Source organism: Lampetra fluviatilis, chromosome 9, assembly GCF_964198595.1.
Source record: "Lampetra fluviatilis chromosome 9, kcLamFluv1.1, whole genome shotgun sequence".
Lineage (NCBI taxonomy): Eukaryota > Metazoa > Chordata > Hyperoartia > Petromyzontiformes > Petromyzontidae > Lampetra > Lampetra fluviatilis.
The window spans coordinates 12,304,594-12,326,139 of record NC_136283.1 but is presented as its reverse complement, the minus strand read 5'-3'; the positions used below and the strand labels follow the sequence as shown (position 1 = coordinate 12,326,139).

The 21,546-nt window shown below is 43.9% G+C and overlaps 1 protein-coding gene across 1 annotated transcript in view; it reads right to left on the bottom strand.

Moving 5' to 3' along the window:
- BICC1 (BicC family RNA binding protein 1) overlaps positions 1–21,546 on the bottom strand; it is a 102,460-nt gene that overhangs the window by 50,602 nt on the left and 30,312 nt on the right. Inside the window, exon 3 of the mRNA XM_078859815.1 lies at positions 8,569–8,638. Within this exon, the coding sequence (XP_078715941.1) occupies positions 8,569–8,638 (70 nt within the window). The remainder of the gene's footprint in view (positions 1–8,568; positions 8,639–21,546) is intronic.

The following is a 21,546-nucleotide window of genomic DNA, read 5'->3' as shown; positions in this document are numbered from 1 at the left end:
CAGCTCTCGGAGTTATCGCTTGTTTTTTCTCCATACAACAGTTTGACACTCCCTCGTTTGTGAAACAGAAATATGATCAGACACATTCCAGACTTTTGTAAAAAAAAAAAGGACAGGTCGCATAAGTTTATTCCCGTGCCAAAGAACACACCGAGATTTTTAATATTGCCACGCTACACGCAGCTTAAGCGTCCCAGCTGCCCGGTTTGTCTTATGGTTGGCACACTCAGTGCACACTTTTATCAGAGGCTAATTAAAAGTTTCATTGCTGTTGTCCTGCTCGATACAGATGTGTGTTACTGACCAAGCCCATGGGGCAACGAACGAGTTTTGAGTGACTATAACGGAGGTTTATCCAAACCGTTTTAAGTTTCTGCTCGTCCCTGGAAACACCGAACGGAGCCGGCAGTTGAATGCCTGCCGCAGACCCCTGCAGCGCGCAATTTTACGGCAGCTCTGGCTTGGCACAGCGTTGTCGGTTTACAATCGGAGCAATAGTGACTGATAAAGAATGTTTGTGTGAAATCTCTAGGTATCTGACATCTATATGTTTGTTTAAAACTAAAGGGTAAGATAAAAAAAATCTTAGGGCAGCATGCGCTGGATTTCTTTACATATTGACTTTGCATATATTATACGCAGTGGAGCAGTTCACGGCTGAGAATACGAAGTGTATTAAGATGTTTGTTTGGGTGAAAAACTATGAATCAGCAGTACGTTGGGGGTGGAGCAGTACGCAGTGGTTTAGCGCGCTGCCCTACAAATCCGGTCACCTGAGTTTCACTCCCGGCTATGGAACACATGAGTGGTGAGTGCTATCTGAACCTGTCCTGGCAAATGACCCCCAAGACCAACACATCGTGGGGAGTGCGTGCATCCAGAGATGAATTGACAAAGTGGCTGAAAATTATAATATGATATAAATAATATCTACAAAAAAAACATGTATTTATATATACTGCCAAATGATAAAAAAAATGCATAAAATATTCTTATCTTGACAAAGCCAGGGCATGGCATGCTTTCCCATCACACACGATAGCCTGTTGGACACAACTGTGCACGGTGGTTCCCAAGTGCAATCCTAAGGAGGGTGAAGTTGGCACGCGGCTCAAATATCTCCGATCGACATGGCCGGGCTGGTGCACAACCACGGATATATGTGCGCGGGTCGTGGGTGCCGTATACACTCCCGCATGGCCTCCCCTGCTCTTCATTACTGCACCCTGGTGTCTTCTCAATCCCCGTTCTTGGCAGAATTAAAGGTTACCACATTTGTCTCCTGTCGCTGGTAATGTTGCCGTCAGCTTGTGTCAAAGGAATTCCACTGGGGAGCGTTTGCGTTCCCTGGGAGATTTTCCGTAGGAACGCAGCACCCCTCGTGCTTTTGTGTCTGGTGATTTTTTTTTGTTTTTTAACACAAAGTTGCTTTAGAGTACAAGCCACTCACCCTGCACCCATGCCCAACCACCACTCCAGGCTCCAAAAAAAGCCACCCTCTCTCTCCCATGCCAAGCCTCCTCCCACCAATCTGATCTCTTCAGCTCGTCCTTTCTCAGATAAGAATTCCTGAGGTAGCAGTTCAGCCTCTGCTCCAGCGAATCCAGCATTAATATAAGCCCGTGCCTCCAAACGCAACCATTACGCCCACTGTGTACACAGCTGGCTCCACTTTAAATCATGTTTTTGATGGCTGCTTTGTGCCGATATTCGGCACGGCGTGTATCATATTAAAATAAACATGCATATGTTTTATGAGCTTCCATTTACGTCGACAGAATTTTTTTTTGCAATCAGCAAACAACCCACTTTACATAAATCAAGGTAATGCCCTGCGCGATTTTGATGCTGCCCCATGAATGTAATGATTATGTAGATATGTGTATTTTAAGAATTTAACCTCAATGTTTCTGTTTTGGTAAGGTTTGCGAGGAGGATATAATATTGTCGAGTGCTTGAAGCACTGATGCCTTGCAGGCCATCCCACCAGGTCAGCCACTGCCTGTAGAATAGTGGCTGGGCCCTTGGCCGTATCCTGGCAACTGTCGTCATTGGCAACATGTTTGCACACATAAAAAGCTCTTGAAATTAAAAAGAAATACGGAACAAGGGGAGAAAGTCACTGAACCTGCAAGGTCCTGCCTTAGGTGGGTGCCCACACACACGAACTAGGAGGGGGCAGAAATGAACGAAGACGTAAAACAGATGTTGTCGTTATCCTCCAGAGAGAGAGAGAAAACATTTATAAAATGCACGATGTACATTCATAATATACAAAGAGGAAGATTAATTGCCTGAAGCAGACAAATGGCATGAAGCAAGAGCCACGTTTGCTTGGCGGTTCCTACAGCCAGTGGTTACAACGATGCGGAGAAAGGCACTTTCATTAAATGCGGAATATAAACTGCCTTTAAAGACAACAACCTCGCGGCTATTTGTGTAGCAGGCAATATAAATTCCAGTGCTTTTGGCCACATATGCTTGCGTTGCCTCTCTGATGAGCCCCTCAAATGAAACACACTTGTCGGGCAGGTAGGTGGCCCTGTCCAAACCCAACGGTGGCCACCTTGCGACGGTCGCGTCCGTCACTGCCCTTCTCATTTGCAACAACAACAACAACAAAAAAGAACGGGGGCATATTTTTTAGTGGCGCTGACCAGATAAAACACAGGTCTGACGAACGGACCCAGGCCTGTGCACCGAAGACAAAGAGCAAAACAAAAATTGGGGGGTGGGGGGCAACTCAACGGGGCCAAATGCAATGACGACGGCAGGGGTTGAACAAGGGGGTTTTCACGTGGAGGACAGGCTCCAAACAGCGCCTTCATTTGTAAATTCTGTCTTTTTTTTTGTTAAGCTGCATTCTAAACAGCGAGGCTCTGCTGACTCAGCCGGTGTGCTCTTGTATATGTAATATAACACCGCACAGTGAACGTTGTGTATGCGTGTGTGCGTGTTTGGGAGCATGCGAAAAGGTGGGATAACAGAGATGGGTAGAGTCTGACTACCTGGGATCTTCCCTCGTTTAGTAAAAGATTAAATAAATAAAATATTGCAGTATGATGTAAGTGTATAGCTGTGAGATCCATAACCATTTACACGTGACGCTGTACACTCTTGATACTGTATGTATTACACATGTAATGATTGCCCCCCTCTTTCCACAATTGTATCAACTGTCATGATTCGGTCACAATTACACGTGAGAAACGATTCTCTATGATCTAAAATGAATTGATTCTCATTTGTTATGGCTCATTTGTAATCGTTCTATCCATCAGTGAAAATGTAGTATCATTTCTATCCGACTCCCCTAATACATTTCAAGGGGAGTCGGGCAAATAAACATTACTTTTCAGTAATTCACAGCTATAAAATAAATTACAGCAGAAGGCATTCATGTAAACTGGATTCGAGATGGAAATCCGTAAACTTGAATGAAGAAAATGTTCACCATCCATGCAACCAGGTTTCTATATATAGTGCAGTGCGCTAACCACTCTGCCACTGCTTCCCCATCACAAAATACAAAATGGTCTTCATTTTATCTATCCCGGCGGAGGGTGATGATGAGCCGAGTCAACCCGCAACTGGGTTTTTAACTCGTAAACCTTTCCATTGTGAGTCGAATGAGCCACCTAACCAATAACCCACGGACACACATGTTGGGCCAAACGCAGGAGGCTTGGCTGCCGGGCTATCGCCAAATGACGTTTACAGAGGGCACATGGTTCTGCGTGAATCTGTCACCCGGCGTTGCCCCTTGCCGTGTCACCGATGCCCTCTCTGCGGCGGCAGCAGCAGCAGCTATGCTTGGCATGCAGATCCTTCCTCTCCTCCTCATCGTCACCCCGTCGTCACCGTCGTCGTGTATGTACAGCGTGCGTGTGCGCGTGCGTGCGCATCAGCTTACTGTGCGCAGTGAACCCTGCTATAGCCAGCTTAGGCTGAGTCTCCACACTGCTCCTCTTCTTCCAGACAGCCATTCAGTCCGCTATTGTAACGCGTGAATTGGCGCGGTGCTAACGCATACATTTACACTTTAGTGTGCGTGGGCGAGAACTGCGTGCGTGCGTGTTTTTACCTTGACAGCTACAAACACGGTTCGTGCAAATGGGTACTATGGTGGGTATTTGCTGTGCTTCTAGTAATGATAATCATGGATTTGACTTGTGATCGCTCGCTCTCGAAGAGAGAGCGACTCGGAGGCACAAGGAACCACATGTGGGATGGCAGCCAGGCGATGAACAGTTATCCAAGGTCTGCGGTGTATTAATATAGTGTGTATTGCAAGGGCAGGGCGTTCATAAAGGTATAACCCATTCTTAAACAAATAAAAATCTTGAGTAATCTACAAGAGCAACATAACATCAGAAGCATTCAATATCATCCCTTTCGAGATGTTGGTGCACACCGGAGACAAATCTAGTGACGATGGACGTTACAAATGTCATGGTGATGAATATTGTTATGAGAAAAATGCGCTCCCATTTAGTCTGTATGTGTTTGTGCATTGATAATAATTAGTTCAAGTTTGTGTGTCTGTGGACTGTGAAGTATCAATGTGGCTAAGAGTACTGTCTCATCATAATGATCTCAGATATTTTACCTTCATGGACACCCTGTATATTGAACAGGTAACGTTTCCAAAGACAGTTCATATACATTAATTTGAACTGATTAAATAGATTTTGAACACGGCAAACTGCTTTTTCAATAATTCGTGTTCTTTCTTATAATTATCTACTAGCTTGTTTGCCCGTCAAAGGACGGAAGCTGTAATATTTACGAAAAATGTTTGCAGAGTATAATTGTATCTTGTGTAAATTTAATGGCAGTGAATCTTGCACAAAATTACGTCATAAAACACCTCACTTCATGTCACTGTAGCACTGTATATAACTGACCTTCAATTTGTTCAAATTCACTGCTCTGATACTTTATTCTCTTCTGCTTTCGGTCGCTGGGGTTGAAATAAATTGGAAATCGATACAATATCTGGAAAATCGCCGAGAAATGTCTATTATACCATAATATAGAAGCATAAATTAGACTTACCTTTTGTGAATTGTCTGAAGTGCTGAAGAAATGAAGACACCAAATCCACTTTGTCGCTGCATATAATTAATTATTAGATTCACTTTCAATAAAGAAACGTCAAACTTAAAGCGAATTTGCGAAAATAAATATTTCCGCTCGACCTTCTTTCTTCTGCATGAATGTAAAAATCCACCCGCTCATGAATATTAATGAGGGGGGGGGGGTGCGGCATGTGGAGTGACGTCACGCGCGAGACACACAAACAGACATTCTTGGCTCATTATAGTAGTAATGCACAAACACGTACAGACTGCAAAGCCTAAATGGGAGCGCATTTTTTTTGTGTGACAATAGTCATAATTTGTCTCTCCTGTCTGGCCACATAAGTGGCTCAGAAGAAATCACCGAAGGAATGCATTCCCTCCTACGGCCCGAGAGGCAGGAGGAATTCTTTGCCTTGCGAAACACGGCTGTGTATTAGTTCTGGGAGCACGCTGTGTGTCGGACGATCGCTCTAATCCACCCCCCCCCCCCCTTTTCTCTCATCGAAGCGCCACAGTTGACAGCGTGAGTGAGTAGCCCGTGAGTTAAATACGGCCGTTCGATGATGCACAGGGCTTACTTTTTCAATTCATATTCAATGGCTCGATGGTATACCAGAGTAGGTGCCGTGTGATTAGTAGCCAAAGTTATAGCAATAAGTATACTAGATGTGGTGTGCCGGGTGAAAACATATTTCTAGGTCGCTGCTTGAATTGAATAGGTGCCATTTGACTCGTAGCCACATCTATAGTGAGAGGTACACTTGATGTGATGTACTGGGTGCAGAAATATTTTCCAGGTTGCTAGTTGACTGGAGTAGGTGCCACGTGATTAGTAACCATAGCTATAGTGAGAGGTCTACTGGATGCGGTGTGCCGGGTCACTGATCCCTGACTGACCCTGCTGAAAATAAGCCCTGGCTTACACCCCTTTCATGGTTGTCATGCACAGGGGTCTCTGCTCAATATGAGCACCACCCTACACAGGGAAGGCTCAGCATGGCTACTGCCTACACAATATATTTACCGAATGAGACCGGAACATAATTGTATTTTTATTCCTTGTACAATGAGCTCAGCGAAACTGGATTTACAATAGAATTGTGGGTATTAACGCAAAGCGAATGCGTGCTGATAGGCCATAAATATGCGAATTAGTGGAGTGAATGCAGTAATTAAGATATTTTCATTTGTTGAATTCACATTAAAATCGTGAACGAAAAGCGATTTTATGGTGGCTTAAAAAGTAATGGAGTGGTGGCGCAGTGGTTAGTGCAGTGTTCTATGAACCAGGCCATCTAAGATTCCCAGCCATGGCAAACATCAATGGAGAATCATATCTAAATGGGCCTATCCCCCTCAACCCCTCCCCCCCAACCCACCCTTCACCAACCCACACTGAGCAGTGTGGTGAAGTATTTCAATTAGCCATCACCTGTTTTGTATAAAGGTCATCACTCAGCAAAATAATCAGAAACATGTGAAATATATATATAATCGGGGGTTATTATCGGTTCATCCAAATGCGTGCCAAATTTTTCGGGTTAGCAGCTGCTTCCCCGCGCGATTGAAAGACGAGCGAAGGATCGCTCGCATCGGCATTCAGCCCCATCGAGAAGTGCGCGTCTCGGTTACACGATGAGGGCGGCACTCCTTCCAAGTCCTGGCAAGGATCTCGCAGACACGTGTGTGTGTGTGCGCGCGGCGCTACAGAGACCTCGCAGCGCCTCCTAATCCCACGCGGACAAGGTTTAGTTACTCAGTGTTTTATTCTCACCTGTCGATCGTAAGGCATAAATGGAGGCGAGTGTTCTAAGCGAGGGTTAAATAACGCAGCTCTTCCAGCTGAGTGGAACACCGGAGGTGTCGGCACGGCTTCGACAATGTCAAGTTTGGTGGCTTCTGCCAATCACCAGACAAAGGCACAGATTCTGTACATTGTGGTCCGCACCACACCCTGTCATAGCCATGCAGTCGGCCCATAATGCAGGCATGTGTGTGAGAGAGTAGATGCGTAATCTACCTGCGTAGCTGGGGAATTCCATCGGCCATGCCACAGTAAAGCCCGCACACTATATTTACACAGGCGCGCATGCAGGTGTGCGTAAGTATTCATGAGTGCGTGTGCGTCAGCAGGTTACCTTTGGTGTGGGAGCATGTCTGCGTTTGCGAACATGGCTGTAGTTTTTCTATGTGCAGTTTTAAGTCAGCATTTAATTATTTCAATCTATGACTCTTAATCAATCCGTTGTTGGATGAAGCCTTTCCGAGACGTTTCAGACAAATGAATTGTTAATAATATTTCACCACGATAGACAGAATTAGTTTGTTAAAGGGGAGGTACAGCACCAGTTCAGATAAATATAATCATTGACCGCTCACGTTAGCCGTGGCCGGAAACTTAACTCAGCTCACCGGGTTCCGAGCGCCACCGAATGTATGCGTGAATCATTAAAATCGCTGTGGAAAACACAGCCTGAATAAATAGATGAGAAATCAATGCATACTCTGACAGCCTGTCCTCATTAAGTTTTCATGTGTGAAATCAATGTTTACAATGTAATTAGACGTGTTTGTGCGCACGTGCATGCATGTGTGAGCATAGAGTGGGAGCACAGTTGTTTAAGCACGCCGCTACGATCGCAGCTACTAATGGCTTACATCATTGGAGATTGCTTATTTGAAACTATCCTGGTACTCATCCTTAAATGAGTACCCGGTGCAGTATGTAAAGATCAGTGGGCAGACAATGGTAACTGGGCATCATGCTGACATCACGATCCCCTTAGGCGCCATGCCAGCCTTAATAGGTGCTCGCTAACAACCCTTGCCCTAACAGTCTATGCAGGCGAAACGGGGAGGTGGGTGGCAGGGGGGGGGAGTTGTGTCTTTGTGTGGACGTGTGCGCGTATATGTGTGTGTGAGCTGAGGCACATTCCGACCGGTGGCTGGCTGACCCATTGTAATACAATGGAGGCCTTGTCAGTGGCAGCCAGAGTGGGCTGGAAGTGAGGCCACAAATGATCATGCAATTATGTGTCTGGTGGCCGCTTCCTCTCACGGCCCCCCGAGTCCCACCAGGGAAGGTAGGGCCCCAGAAGCACCGTGCTTCAATAAAGTGATAATTGCTGTCAGGGGGACTGAGTTAAAAATGGGCCTCTGTGTAGCTCTTTAAAAGCCGTCAGGTATGCATTTGTCACATGCCCCTAGCAGATATCAAACACTTCGACAAGGGCCCAAAAAATAATGCAAAATCATCTTCACTAATGGCCTCGCATTGACAATACTTGTTGCCACCACACTTTTAATGGAAATGTATCCAGAGACGCACATTACCGGACAATGGGACAACAGTCATGGTGGGTCGAATTAAATTAAATAAAAACAATTATCATTAATTATATGTAATGTCTTGCAAAGCTATCGGAGTGGGCACGATGATTCGATACACTTTATGATGAAGCAGAAGGGAAAAAAACACTCGTACCTTTTTTTGACTTGGCTCCGATTTTCAACTTTGAGGGCCACGTGATGTGAGTGTTAGTTTCTCCCATTATCTGTAAAAAAAACATGACAGCAATTTGTGTCCAAATTAAATTAAATACACACGAGTGAACGAAAGACATCAGCATTCATTGAGACAATTAAAACTAAAGTTTCGTGCATGAGAACGGAGAAAATCTTATACTAGCTGTGAGCTTCCCACAGAGAGATTAATACAATAATGCTAAATTATTTGTTAAACGTGACTGGCACAGTTTTTTCGCTAACTAGGATCAAGGTGTCCATGTGGCTTAAGGCGGCTGGCATCGTATCAGACAGCACTGAGCTGCCACCACTGAGAACCCGAGTTTGAATCTGGATTTCAGCAGCCCACGACGATCAAACACGGCTCTCTCTCGTGCGGCGAGTGACTCGATGGCATCAGCCCGGTCAATTAACCCATCACGTCAAACATCAGTTGTCATTTGATTTAGCATATTCCAGCTCTGAGAATTGAAAATGTTGATATGATTGACATGTAATTAACTTGACATGCAATTACTTCGGGGAATATAGAAAGTGTGTGTGCGCTCCTGAAGGGGATAAAGTGGCCTCTTGCAGTGACTTTAGAAGGAGATGATGTCATCTTATAGGGCCGTTCTCTGACATGTAAAGGCATGGTGACACTGCTCACCGCCAGCTTCTCAAATGAGAATGTATGCGCCATTGAATCATGCCAAGAGCACATATGGAATATCATTTGGATAAATAAAACCAAAAAGGTACTTAAGAGCTAGGAAACCGCCACCCCCCTCCACCCCACTAAACCTCACAACAAAGACCACGTTCAAAATTTCCAAGAGACATTTTTTCCCCTTGCATAGTGGTAATAAATGAATGCCTAAATAGATGAATGATTGATTCCTCAATGTGCCTAAGAAGGAGGCAGCACACGCGGCTTTAACCAGAGGGTCCTGGTTGGCACGGCACGCATGCTTGCTGGGCACGCCATTGACAGCTAGCTGCCATTACGGTTCTGCCATTCCCTTGCACCGTGTCCTCGCTTTGAGAGACAAAAGCCAAATATAAAGGCGATGGAGCGTGGACACTCGGAGTGTTTGTGTACCTAAGCAACCGTGAACCAATGCTTTTTAAGGGATATTTGAACTCTAACCACAGGGCTCTTTCGTCTATTTGTGCAAGTATGTGATCATGTGTTACATGATACAGAGCAACAGTTACAACGGTTACAGAGTTGGATACCGAGTAACTATTACTGTTTAATAGCTGACCGTTTATAGAGTTAACACTCACCAGAGTTGCTTAACAATGACCATATTGGTGAAAAACAGTTAAAATCGGCCTTGACACAAACATCTGGCACTCACGATTGGTGTAAGGCACAGTGATGTGAATGATATGCATAGTGATACTGTGAATTTTGTTAAACGTAACTCCAGTATTTATATTTTCACTGCATGCACATTAATTGTGCATAACTCACGTTTGTATTATGCAACCAGTGTGTGTGTATCTCATTATGAAGACGAATGTACATCATGATTGGGAATTCTGCAAGTCACGTAAGTACTCTAACTCTCATGAAAAACAATGCATGCCGGAAAACCACAAGTTTTAAACAATATTGCAAAACTGTGCAAAATGCACTCAGCCTTTGTGCCTTGTACAAACACCATCGGCTGTTCCTGAAGCGGTGCATTGTGGGTCCTGCATTGTGGTTGATGGTGACCGAAGACAAGATTACCTCAATGCACTTATTCAGGAACTGGTGATGGTTTTGTATAATGCAAAAAGTCACGGCGGCATTACTACACTCCCACACCAATGCTACACTGGTAGAAAATTGGACTCTAAAAGTATAGTGAAACTATGTCATTGGCTACAGATTGTCATAATGAGCTATCGTATGTCAACAATACACATTCCCTTCACGTCTCTTTTCAAAGGAAATGCAATGCCAAAAAATGTGTGTTCGACCCAGGTTAAAATGCTGCCGACCGAGCAAGCACTAGAGCAGTGGTCGACAATGCATGATCCATGAGATGCACTCCCTAGTCATAGTGGTGGATCCTTGTTGAGGGGGCAACAAGTCTGCTTTGGAATTTCCAGTCTCAGGTGACAATGTGTGCAGGTGGTCTAATTAATAATAGGAACACTAAGGCAACATGATGATGATGCTGCTGCTGCATCAGTGCTGGGCTCCCACCAGACCAGTTCACCTGGGAAGCTGCGTGGGCTGTGTGTGCCCAATCTGTGGGAGACAGCCGTAATGATAAAGCCCCGAAAGCCACTGCCAGAGCATTCCAGTTTCTCAATGGGTCTATATGTGAGTCTATGGGTCTCTGTACGAGTCTGTGGATCTCTATGTGAGAGAGCATTGTTGATGATGAAGCCAATGACAACGCATTCCAGCTTCTCAGTGAATCCACCCGCACGCGTTATCACCTGAGATTCGAACACCCATGGCGGGACTTAACTTTTCCTCAACTTGGAGCCACAAGACCACCGCTGGCGCCCACTGAAGAGGGGCAGTGATAAAATATCACTATCACTACATTCTTCACCCGTCCTCTCCTCATCTACCCCTCCCTTAAAAACACCATGTTCCCAATCGTCAGCCCCATACGAGAGTAGGGCAGCGAGCCCAGTCACATTTTGCCGGCCCTATCCCCAGTTTGTTGCTCGTAAGTGGCCTGGTTATGTTCCTCCCTGATGTGCGCGTTCTGTATTGGGCTCTGGTGTCATAAAAATATATAAAGAATAAAAAAATATCCCTATCACGTGGCGCTTGTTGCCTTTGCCTTTTGGTTGCAAGCACAGTGGTGGGAAGCATCATTTGCACTTAACAAAGGAAAGCAACTGTGCATGGCTATAGCTGTGTCCTGTGTGTTTGACAAGAAAAAAACCCAAACGACTTCCTGGAGCAGAAGGAAAAAAACCCATACGCACCTTCGGTTATCCATCTCAGCCTTTAAGCGTTTGCGCATCAATGCAAAAATGCTGCTGCGAATTTGGCAAAACTGGTTTTGCATACTTTCCCTAGCAAGGTAGCCTAGTGTAACCCGCTTCTCAATGTGCAACACACTCATTGGCCCAACAGGGACATCCCAGTTGGATTTTAACCAATTTCTAAAAATAGCCATGTCTTCTTATATATTATTTCTTGGAAAAACACCCATGAAAATAAAAAAACTGTGCATAAATTCTGAGTGTAATATATCCATACACTTCACACGTAAGTGTGAATGTCAGACATAAGCTTAATAATTTTAATGCAAACTCTCAGATATTATTTACTCATTACCATCATAACCATTAAGAGTTTTATTAATAATTCACAATTCACGACAAAATCCTATACGTACGGACAGAGAACATGAATTTAATTATTTTCACTGAGTTCATGATACAGTCCAATGAGGGTTAAATCTGCACTATTGTACCATACATCGAAAAAAGTTTTGCCGGCTGGATTAAATATCTGCCTGGCTAGATGCCTGCCTGCCTGGCTGGATTCCTAGCATGTAGGCAAGTTTGCATGCGTGGTGGTGGAATCACCACGCACGTCTGCGTCGCCTGCATCCCACATCATTGAGCTGGGTTAGTGCGTCGTGCTCACGTCAGACCTTTACCCCTACCCATCCTCCAACTCAGCCATTGATCCCACTCAAATACGTGGGCAGTGCTATCATACTATATTAGAAAAACAAGTGTTGATCTCTGGCTAGCTGGCTGAAGGGAGAGGTAGGAGGGAAGGAGGGATGGACGGACGGATGGATGGTCACGTCCAAAGGAAGTGGGCTTCTAATAGTGACTGTGCACTTCAGCGGCCGTCTGGAATGTTCTTCCTTCTGATATTAGGAAGCCACTGGAGCTATGCACTTTTAAATCTAGATTGAAAACTCGTAACTTTAGAACAGTTTTTTGTGTTTAGTTTGTTGTCCTTCCCACGCACCTCCGATTAGCATGGTTGGTTACATATGGTGCGAAAGAAGTTACGCATACATACATATATAAAATGGACATCACTCATGTATGATACGTTATATGCTGTACCTATACTCCAAGATGAAGACTTCCCCATACCTTACGTGGTGGTTGTTTGACCACACTTGCTGGTCATTGCAGACTGGGGAAGAAGGGAACCCAAGGATAGGATTAGATATCACTCGCCACTGATTTTAGCTTTGACCGTCATACAGTGCACTAACCATTGCCTGCATCCCACACCAACCATCCACCCCACCATGTATAGATATATACACTGTCAGCAAAGCGTATATTCTTGTGTAAGTTGTTACACAGAGTGTAACTCATGCCACTCGTGTTACTTTCAACACTGCAATAAATATTAGAACGGGGAGTCTATGCCTCACCCACTTTGTTTTTTGTCTCGACATGTCAGCTGGGCTTATTGATGACCGGAAAAATACCCAAGAGTACGGCTGCTCATTGGTCTGAGCATCTGCGTTGTTTCAGAGAAGCGTTTCAAATGCTTGTGTTAAATGTTTGGCTCAAGCGAAGCAATGCGAGACTTATGCAACAAGGCATCTTCAACGGCGGAGGGTTACGTTTTGGGATTAAAATTAGCAACAAAGGAGTGGATGGGTTGCTTCAATTATGACAGCTGTTTAAGGTGCACATCTTGACTTATGAAGAGGTTTGCAAAAAAAATCTATTCCCATTTTGTGAATCGGATCATTCTTTGGAAAGTTACCGAAATGCCTCCTTTTCATGTGAGATTGCGCGGGGTTCCTGCGTCACCGCACAGACGGGGAGCGCTATTGTGGAAATGCAGAGAGAAGACGGCGTGACGCACATTAGCCACCCCAAAGGCATTTATCGGTGTGCAAAAAAATGTGCAAATAAAAATGCTAAATCCAAAATGCATTGAAAAGGAATTGCGGTTGGAGAGAAAAATGTATATGCGACGTTGGACTTATACAAGTGTACGGCTCAAGTGAGTGGACTGTTAAAATCACCAGCACAACAACGTAGTACAAACAGGAGAGGGGACAACCCAGCACGCATGTGACAAACACAAACATAGATGGCTTGTGTGCCATTTGTGTGACGCGGAAAATATCACCATAGACGTCCACTGTGCACACCCATTTCGTCAACGCTTGTTCTTGGAAAACCAGTTTGTAAATGTTTAAGCCTTGAGCCACCATCACACGGCTCGGACATTTTGGATAATTAAAGCCTTGACTCAGGATGGACAAGTTGTTATATAATTTATAGTTTACAGTTCACCGCCTCTCAACGGAAAAAAATTAATTTCGCATCACAGTGATCCCTATGCCAGTTGTCAGTATGCACATCCTGCCATCCTCATCCTGTCTGATCAAGTCACAGCGAGCCAGAGGCTATCTGCTCCACCACTCACATCCTCGCTGGACCAATGCTGGTTCGACACGACCTCACGGGAGACAACGGAATCCCAATCAGAGTTCACCTTGAGATCGCGTGCATTATGACACACCCACTGATAATGCACTAATTAACTGAAACAGAAAATTGATTTTCTTTACGGGCAAGCACATGCCACGTGCTTGTACAGCCCATGTGTCAATCCACTGCTGGGTGAGGGCCTTCCCATGCACTGCAGGCAGTGAGGGTCATTTGTCCAAACAGTCCTTCATCACGTTGGTCTGTGTGGGTTGGTGCTGGTCGGAGGTGAGGGAAGTACAATAATTCTCGATTTTGCTGCACTGCCTTCCAGCAGGCATGAGGTTGTGGCACATGCCGAAAATCCAGCAATGTGGAGGTGAGGGTTGGTGGATCGCGCAAACGTTGTGAAACTTCCTCCCCATGAGCGTCGGAGTGCCAGAAGAATGCGGTACGGAAAAGTGCAGACGAATATCATCTGTCCCTTCTGTATGAGATAGAGTGTCGCCCCCATGCAGGCTTCAGTTTTCCCCGAGAACTCTGGTTTCCTCTCATATATATGTTGAACTTCTTTCACACCGTACGTAGCCAACCACGTTTTGGATGTGTGGGGGAAGGACAACAAACTAAACACAGAAAGCAGTTCTGAAGAAATGAGTTTTCAATCTAGATTTAAAATCGCAAAGCTCCAGTGGCTTCCTAATATTGGAAGAGTGTTCCAGACGTCTGCAGAGGGGCATCTGAAAGTGCACAATGCAGTGACCGTTTTTGTTAAATGGCTAGTCAAAAGCCGCTACGAGGATGACCGTAGTTTGCGTGGTGGTTTATACCTCTTGACGGTATTGTGGTTCATTTGTGGCAAACACTTTTGTGTAATGAGTGTGACCTTATATATTATTTTGACAACTGGGAGCCAACGTAGCTCGGCGAGCACTGGATGGACTTGGTCAGATCTTGCAGTACCCGTTACGACACGTGCCAAATAATTTTGTACATACTGCAGCTTGGTAATGTTTTTGCCAGACGACCCATAGAGAAATGAGTTGCAATAACGAGCCTTGTCGATACGATGCTACACGCCAACGTGTTGGCGATGTCACGGCTCAATAATGGTCGAATGTGTCGAAGTGTTCGAATGTGTAACATGTATAAACACTCATTCATTGGAATAATTATGATTCTAATCATTATGTATCATAATTGGCAGAAATATTTTAATCTACAGGGAACAGCAGAGCTTTGTAAATTGTTGGTGCCATCCTAACACCTGGCTACCTTGCAGCTTGTCTGTGGTTCCTCAGTGATTGTGAGGTGTAATTTGCATGAACGGCGATGGTATATAAAACTAAATATTATTCTTATACAGTAGAACCTCGGAGATCGAACGCACCAGAACTCGAACAAATTGGTGTTCGAACGATATTTCCGAACATTTTTTGCCCCGGAAACCGAACGAAATTCGGAAGTCGAACGGGGCAATCGCGACTTGAAAGAACCTGTACGGCTGAGACGCGTATGGCCAGCGTGCATGACGCTTGCCCAGACAAAGGTTTTACCGTGTGAGAGGCAGAAACAAACCTCTTTAGATACGTTTTTAGTCAGAAAGAGCTCAAGTGACGCACAGTTAATGGCAGAAAAGAGGCACAAAAGAGAAAGAACCCCAGAAGGGCGGTTACCCGACATTATTATGGAAGGGGACTTCCCTTCCAAACAATAACACCACCACCACCACCTCCTCCTCACCACCTTCCACTCAAACCATCAACTCTCCTTACTACAGGTAAAGTGAAGTTCAATGTTCATTTATTCCATATATTTATTCATTTATTCCATTTATTTATTGTGTTTTTTTCTTTTTTTGTATGATTTTATTCATGTAATCACTGTAAACTTCATGTAAAAATGCTTTATAATGAGATATTTCTTGTGTCTGGAACCAATTTATGTCATTTACATTAATTCTTATGGGGAAAATTAATTCGGTGTTCGAACGGCCTTCTGGAACGAATTAAGTTCGATTTCCGGGGTACCACTGTACTGTCATAATGAGGACCAAAATTCAGACTACCCACGTAACAATACTACATTTTGACCATTACCCTATGGAAATTCATTAGTTTCGACTTTCTGAGTCTCATTTGTTAAACAAATGTTCCTGTGTTGCTATATGCTATCGAGTTATAGAGCCTGACCAACACAAAACAACAAACTTAAAAACTTTTATGCACCATTGTGGATGATCAAGTGTAACATAACAACAATTAATATATTGAGTTAAATAATATTTTTTCTTCACGTGAGATTGACTTTTGATGGCTTTTTAAGAATTGGACATTGTTCCTCTCCATTTTCAGCCCTGAGCCATCGGTGGATAATCCTAATCTAATGGTGAGGACCAGTCTTTCCATCGGATGACCACAGTCTATCCTTCAGATGACCAATGTTGTCTTATCTCGTAATCATATTACCCATACACACCTTCTGTGTGACATACGTACATGACATGCATCATACATGGCACACACGTCCTCTGTATAAACATTTATCTATCCCCAGCTGTTTTGACCACTTATTTGTCATTAACTACATAACAGTATATATGGCCTTTTTGTTTAACCTGCCATTTAAAACGCGGTTACACTTCACAGGTAGACCAACGGGAGTGAAGGAAGAGAAAACAATCCCCTTTAAACCTCAGTTTTATTACCGTTAAAGCGCACGTGCGCTTAGGTTTCCCGAAGGTTAAACACCACTTGGAAATGTCTGCGGCTAACGGCGTCCTCTCAATCAATCCGTTGGGCAGTGATTTTTTTTTGGCGAGGAGAGGGGGGGGAATCAAATGGACCTCAAATGGACCGTATGATTGCGATCTCACATCGTGAAGCTGACAAACCCTTCTTCTGCTGCTCTCCCCCCACCTCGCCCGGTCTCCCATTCTGCGGAGGGCACGACCGCTCGCGTTACACCTGCGGGATGCGCTCACAACAGGTTCATTCACGGGAAACAAAAGCTCCGTTGAGCCGCACGCACGGTTACGGCCCCATACGAACCAGCGGCGGGCGAGCGTGCTTGCCGCATCCCCAGGGACTGGAAGTTTACTGCGGGCCCGTAAATATTAAAGCGGGGAATATCGTTACAGAAGCGACCCACTTGTGTACTCTTGTAGGCCTTGTTGTTTGAGCCATGCAGTCCAATCGTATGTTATACTATTTGACGCACGAGAGTAAATTTACTTAGCAGGCTCGAGTAAATATTGCCATTCAGACGAGCAGACACCAACAACAATAATGATGATTTACATCCCTCTGTCGATTCACTGCCTTCCAATTCCCGTGAGACAGTGCTGGTTGGTGAAGGGGGATTCAAGAAATCACTCACTGCTCATGCTAGCCGTGCCCCGGATTCGAATTCAGGTCGCTGCACCACCGCTCCACCCAGCATTGGCATTAATCACACTGAAAGGTGAATGAATAACGTACATGTATTTTTACACAGATTAAATTCTCGAAAAATAATTTTGCCAGGCTTTTTTTTTTAGAAAGCATGTACACCCCCGACACGAATCCTCCCAACATTCCCGTTGGGCACTCCTGCCTCGGTATGGTGCCAGCTTAACCAGCATGTGAGTGTCATCTCCACAGTTTATATAGTAAAATAATTCATTCTGCAACAATGTGAACCATATCATCACACAGGGCTCTACGGGTGCAATGCCAATGTAAACAAAAAGTGATTGATTTACCGTTTTTTACTCCTGCGATGTTTGATTCCCTTTGCACAAACAGATTTCCCAATTAAATATTTCAAGTGCATAATGTATCATCCATAATAGAGGTTTTTGGGTTAGATCCCGTAAATATATAAATGTATCGTTAAAACCCGCCACCACCCAACACAGCCAACTAGTAAGGGTTGTCACGTAAACAGAACATGCCAATTCATCACTAGTACAGCACACCGCTGTGTTGGAGAGCCAAGCCACAACAATTTAACAACTGAGTACGACGTTTCGCCAGTAATTACAACTAGCTTCATTAGGCGACAGCCAGATTTGTCGAGAAGTCCACCTGTTTCGTTCCTTATATACAGGCGTAGATGTATTGACAACTAACAAACAACTCTCAACTAAAAATTAACATTTTATAAACAAAACGGTTATCAACATGACTAACATTGAATTATCCAGCGATATGGTTTCAGTCCTGTCTAAAGGTCTTAACTTTGCTGTTGTCCCACGTACATTCCTGAAGTGGAATCAGCAGTTAGACATCTCCCCCATATTCAAGCTGAGATGACTAGGCACGAGGTTGCCAAAATTATTGAGAACAGCAAATTGCCAAAAACAAATATTAACTTCAGTGAAGCAAAAGCCTTAAGAGAATTGAGAGCAAATAAAGATATCAAAATTCTTGCTGCTGATAAGGGCCGATCAACTGTTGTGATGTTCCGTGAGGACGATGATAATAAAATCAGAGATTTACTCGATGAAGGTCCCTACCTTAAAATTAAACGAGACCCAACCAGCACCTTGGAACGTAAAACAACAGCAATCATTGCCAAGTCATCAATTCCCAAGGGAGAGCAATACCTGATCAAACCAAGGGCATCAAAACCACCAAGACTTTATGGGCTACCAAAAACTCACAAACCTGATGTCCCATTAAGACCCATAGTTAGTACAATAGGCTCTGCCACGTACAAATTAGCACAATACGTAACGAAACAAATACAGCCCTACATCGGTAGGACCCCTTCGTTCATCAAAAACTCTGAACATCTCGTAAATATAATTAAAGATATTAAGCTTAACCCTAATGATATTCTCGTAAGTTTTTATGTCACCTCTCTGTTCACGAGGGTTCTGGTCAACGAGTCAATTAAATTACTCGACACTCTGGCAACGAACCAAGGCTTAGCCAAATATATCCCAAGACGAGCTGAACACTGTCTAAAGAACACCTACTTCTCGTGGCAAGGTAACTTCGATCAACAAAAGGAAGGAGCAGCAATGGGCTCTCCTTTGTCTCCTGTGATCGCTAATTTGTACGTGGAAGATTTTGAAATAAAAGCAATAGCTTCAAGCACACTAAAACCATCTGCTTGGTTTAGATATGTTGATGACACATTGGTGGTCTGGCCACACGGCAAAGATACACTGAACGCATTTCTAAATCATCTCAACTCGCAAAAACCCATCCATCCAGTTCACCATGGAAGTGGAAGCTGACATAAGGTTACCATTTCTGGATATTCTGCTCGGACGACGTATAAATGGTAAAATTACACCGTGTTTACCGAAAGAAAACGCATACTGACGCCTATCTGAATGCAGAGTCACACCATCAACCCGCACAGAAATCTGCTCTTATCAAGATGCTCATTCATCGAGCTAAGAAAGTGTCAGATGGTGACAGTCTGAGAAGTGAAATTCAACATGTTAAAGAAGTGCTGCAAATGAAGGGTTACAATGATGCACAAATCAACAGGGCATTGAATACCAAAAACAAATCAAATAACAAGAGCATTGAAACTGCCCAAGTAATTAAAACGATCAAAATATCGTACATTGCGGGAGTAACTGATAAACAAGCCAGATGTTTGGAAAAACCAAACATCCGAGTCAGATTTGGCACGGTACATAAAATACAGAAATTAATATCTGGTACAAAAGATGTATTACCGAAGCTATCAACAGAAGGTGTGTACAAGATTAACTGCACGTGTGGTAAATGTTATGTTGGGCAAATAGGACAAATGATCAGCACGAGACTAATAGAACATCAGAGAAATATTAAATTATCCAAAATACAACTGTCAGCAGTAGCAAAACACGCGTGCCAACAAGGACACTTAATTGATTTTGATAATGTTGAAGTTTTGTGCAAAACTAGCTACTACTAGCCAAGACTAATTAGATAATCTATCTAAATTGAAAGAAATCAAAATAACTTTAACTGTTCGGATAATGCTGCGTGGAAGCGAATCATCGAATAATACATTATTTAAATGCATGCCTACAAAGGGCAGCGTACTTCAATAGGGATTACCGTTGGTAGGGCTATTTTAATAAACAATATACAGGAAGGACAAGTTCAAATGGCTCGCATAATGCACATGCATAATGTACATTGCCTCAATCCCCCCCCCCCCCCACATTGTGCAAGAGCACAGCTGCGTGGTCAACACATCTATGCCTCTGTATAAGGAACGAAACAGTAAGACTTCTCCACAAATCTGGCTGTCGCCTGATGAAGCTAGTTGTAATTGTGTGCTTTCGGTCTTTCGTTAAAGTCACGTAGATAGGTTCAAAGAAAATAACAAAATAACAAAAAACTACGAGGTTTTGATCGCAACACAAGCAATCATCAGGAAGAGGGGGTTAGCTTCTAAAGATAACTGCTTATAAACGTTTGAAATGGGCGTAGCCCAAATGTCAGCAGCCAATGCCAATGCAAGTGGTGGGCCGCGACCGCGGCGGTGGTGGGCTTTCCACCAATCAAAGGGCTGCCAGGCAAAAATTAGCATGTCAATGCAAGATCGCCGAGCATCCTCCACGGCGAGCATGCCGAGGTGGCGATGTTAATGTGAGAGATGAGCATGTTAATGTGAGAGATGAGCATGTTAATGTAAGAGATTAGCATGTTAATGTGAGAGATGAGCATGTTAATGTAAGATATTAGCATGTTAATGGAAGATCGTGAAGCAGCAGCCTTGAGGATGGCGCGCGAGGTCGCTGTGTTAGTGAGAAATTTAATCTGTTAATGTAAAAAATCAGAGAGTCGAAAATAACAACTAACATCGGAAGGTGGTAAGGCTGGTAACATCACAGCCAGTTATGACTTAAACTGGGTAATAACGTCCTTCCAATGATTGCTCAGTTTGTACCCATCTTCTCGGTTGAAATTGTGTCTGTGTCTATAAATATGGATGGCTTCATGAACAAATCTTTGTTGATAGCCAGTGGGTTTGCAAAGTGCCTTCGTCTTTGAGAAATCAATTTCGTATGAGCCCACCGCATTAAAACAATGATCAGCCCCCTTTTCCTGATGACTACCACTTGTGTTGCGATCGAAACGTCGTAGTTTTTTGTTATTTTCCTTGAACCTATCTACGTGACTTTACCGAAAAACCCAAAGAATATGAATTCCTGCAGTCACGAAAGCTTTAAGTCAAGATTTAGTTGTAATTACTGGCGAAACGTCGTACTCAGATTGTAAATGTTGTGGCTTGGCTCTCCAACACACCGGTGTGCTGTACTAGTGATGAATTGGCCACGTTCTGTTTACGTGACAACCCTTACTAGTTGGCTGTGTCGGGTGATGGCGGGTTTTAACGACACATTTATATATTTACGCGATCTAACCCAAAAAACATCTGTTATGGATGATATTGGTCACGAAAGCCTACGTGTTAAACTGCATTACGTATGATCGGACACATCACTAGAAGGGATTGATGGATGATGATCAGGAATAATGGCATCCAAGGCAGCCAACAAGCGGGATGCATCCGACAAGACGTCCGCTAATCCGAGGAGACGGATTGATGAAATCTTCATTATGTGCGGGTG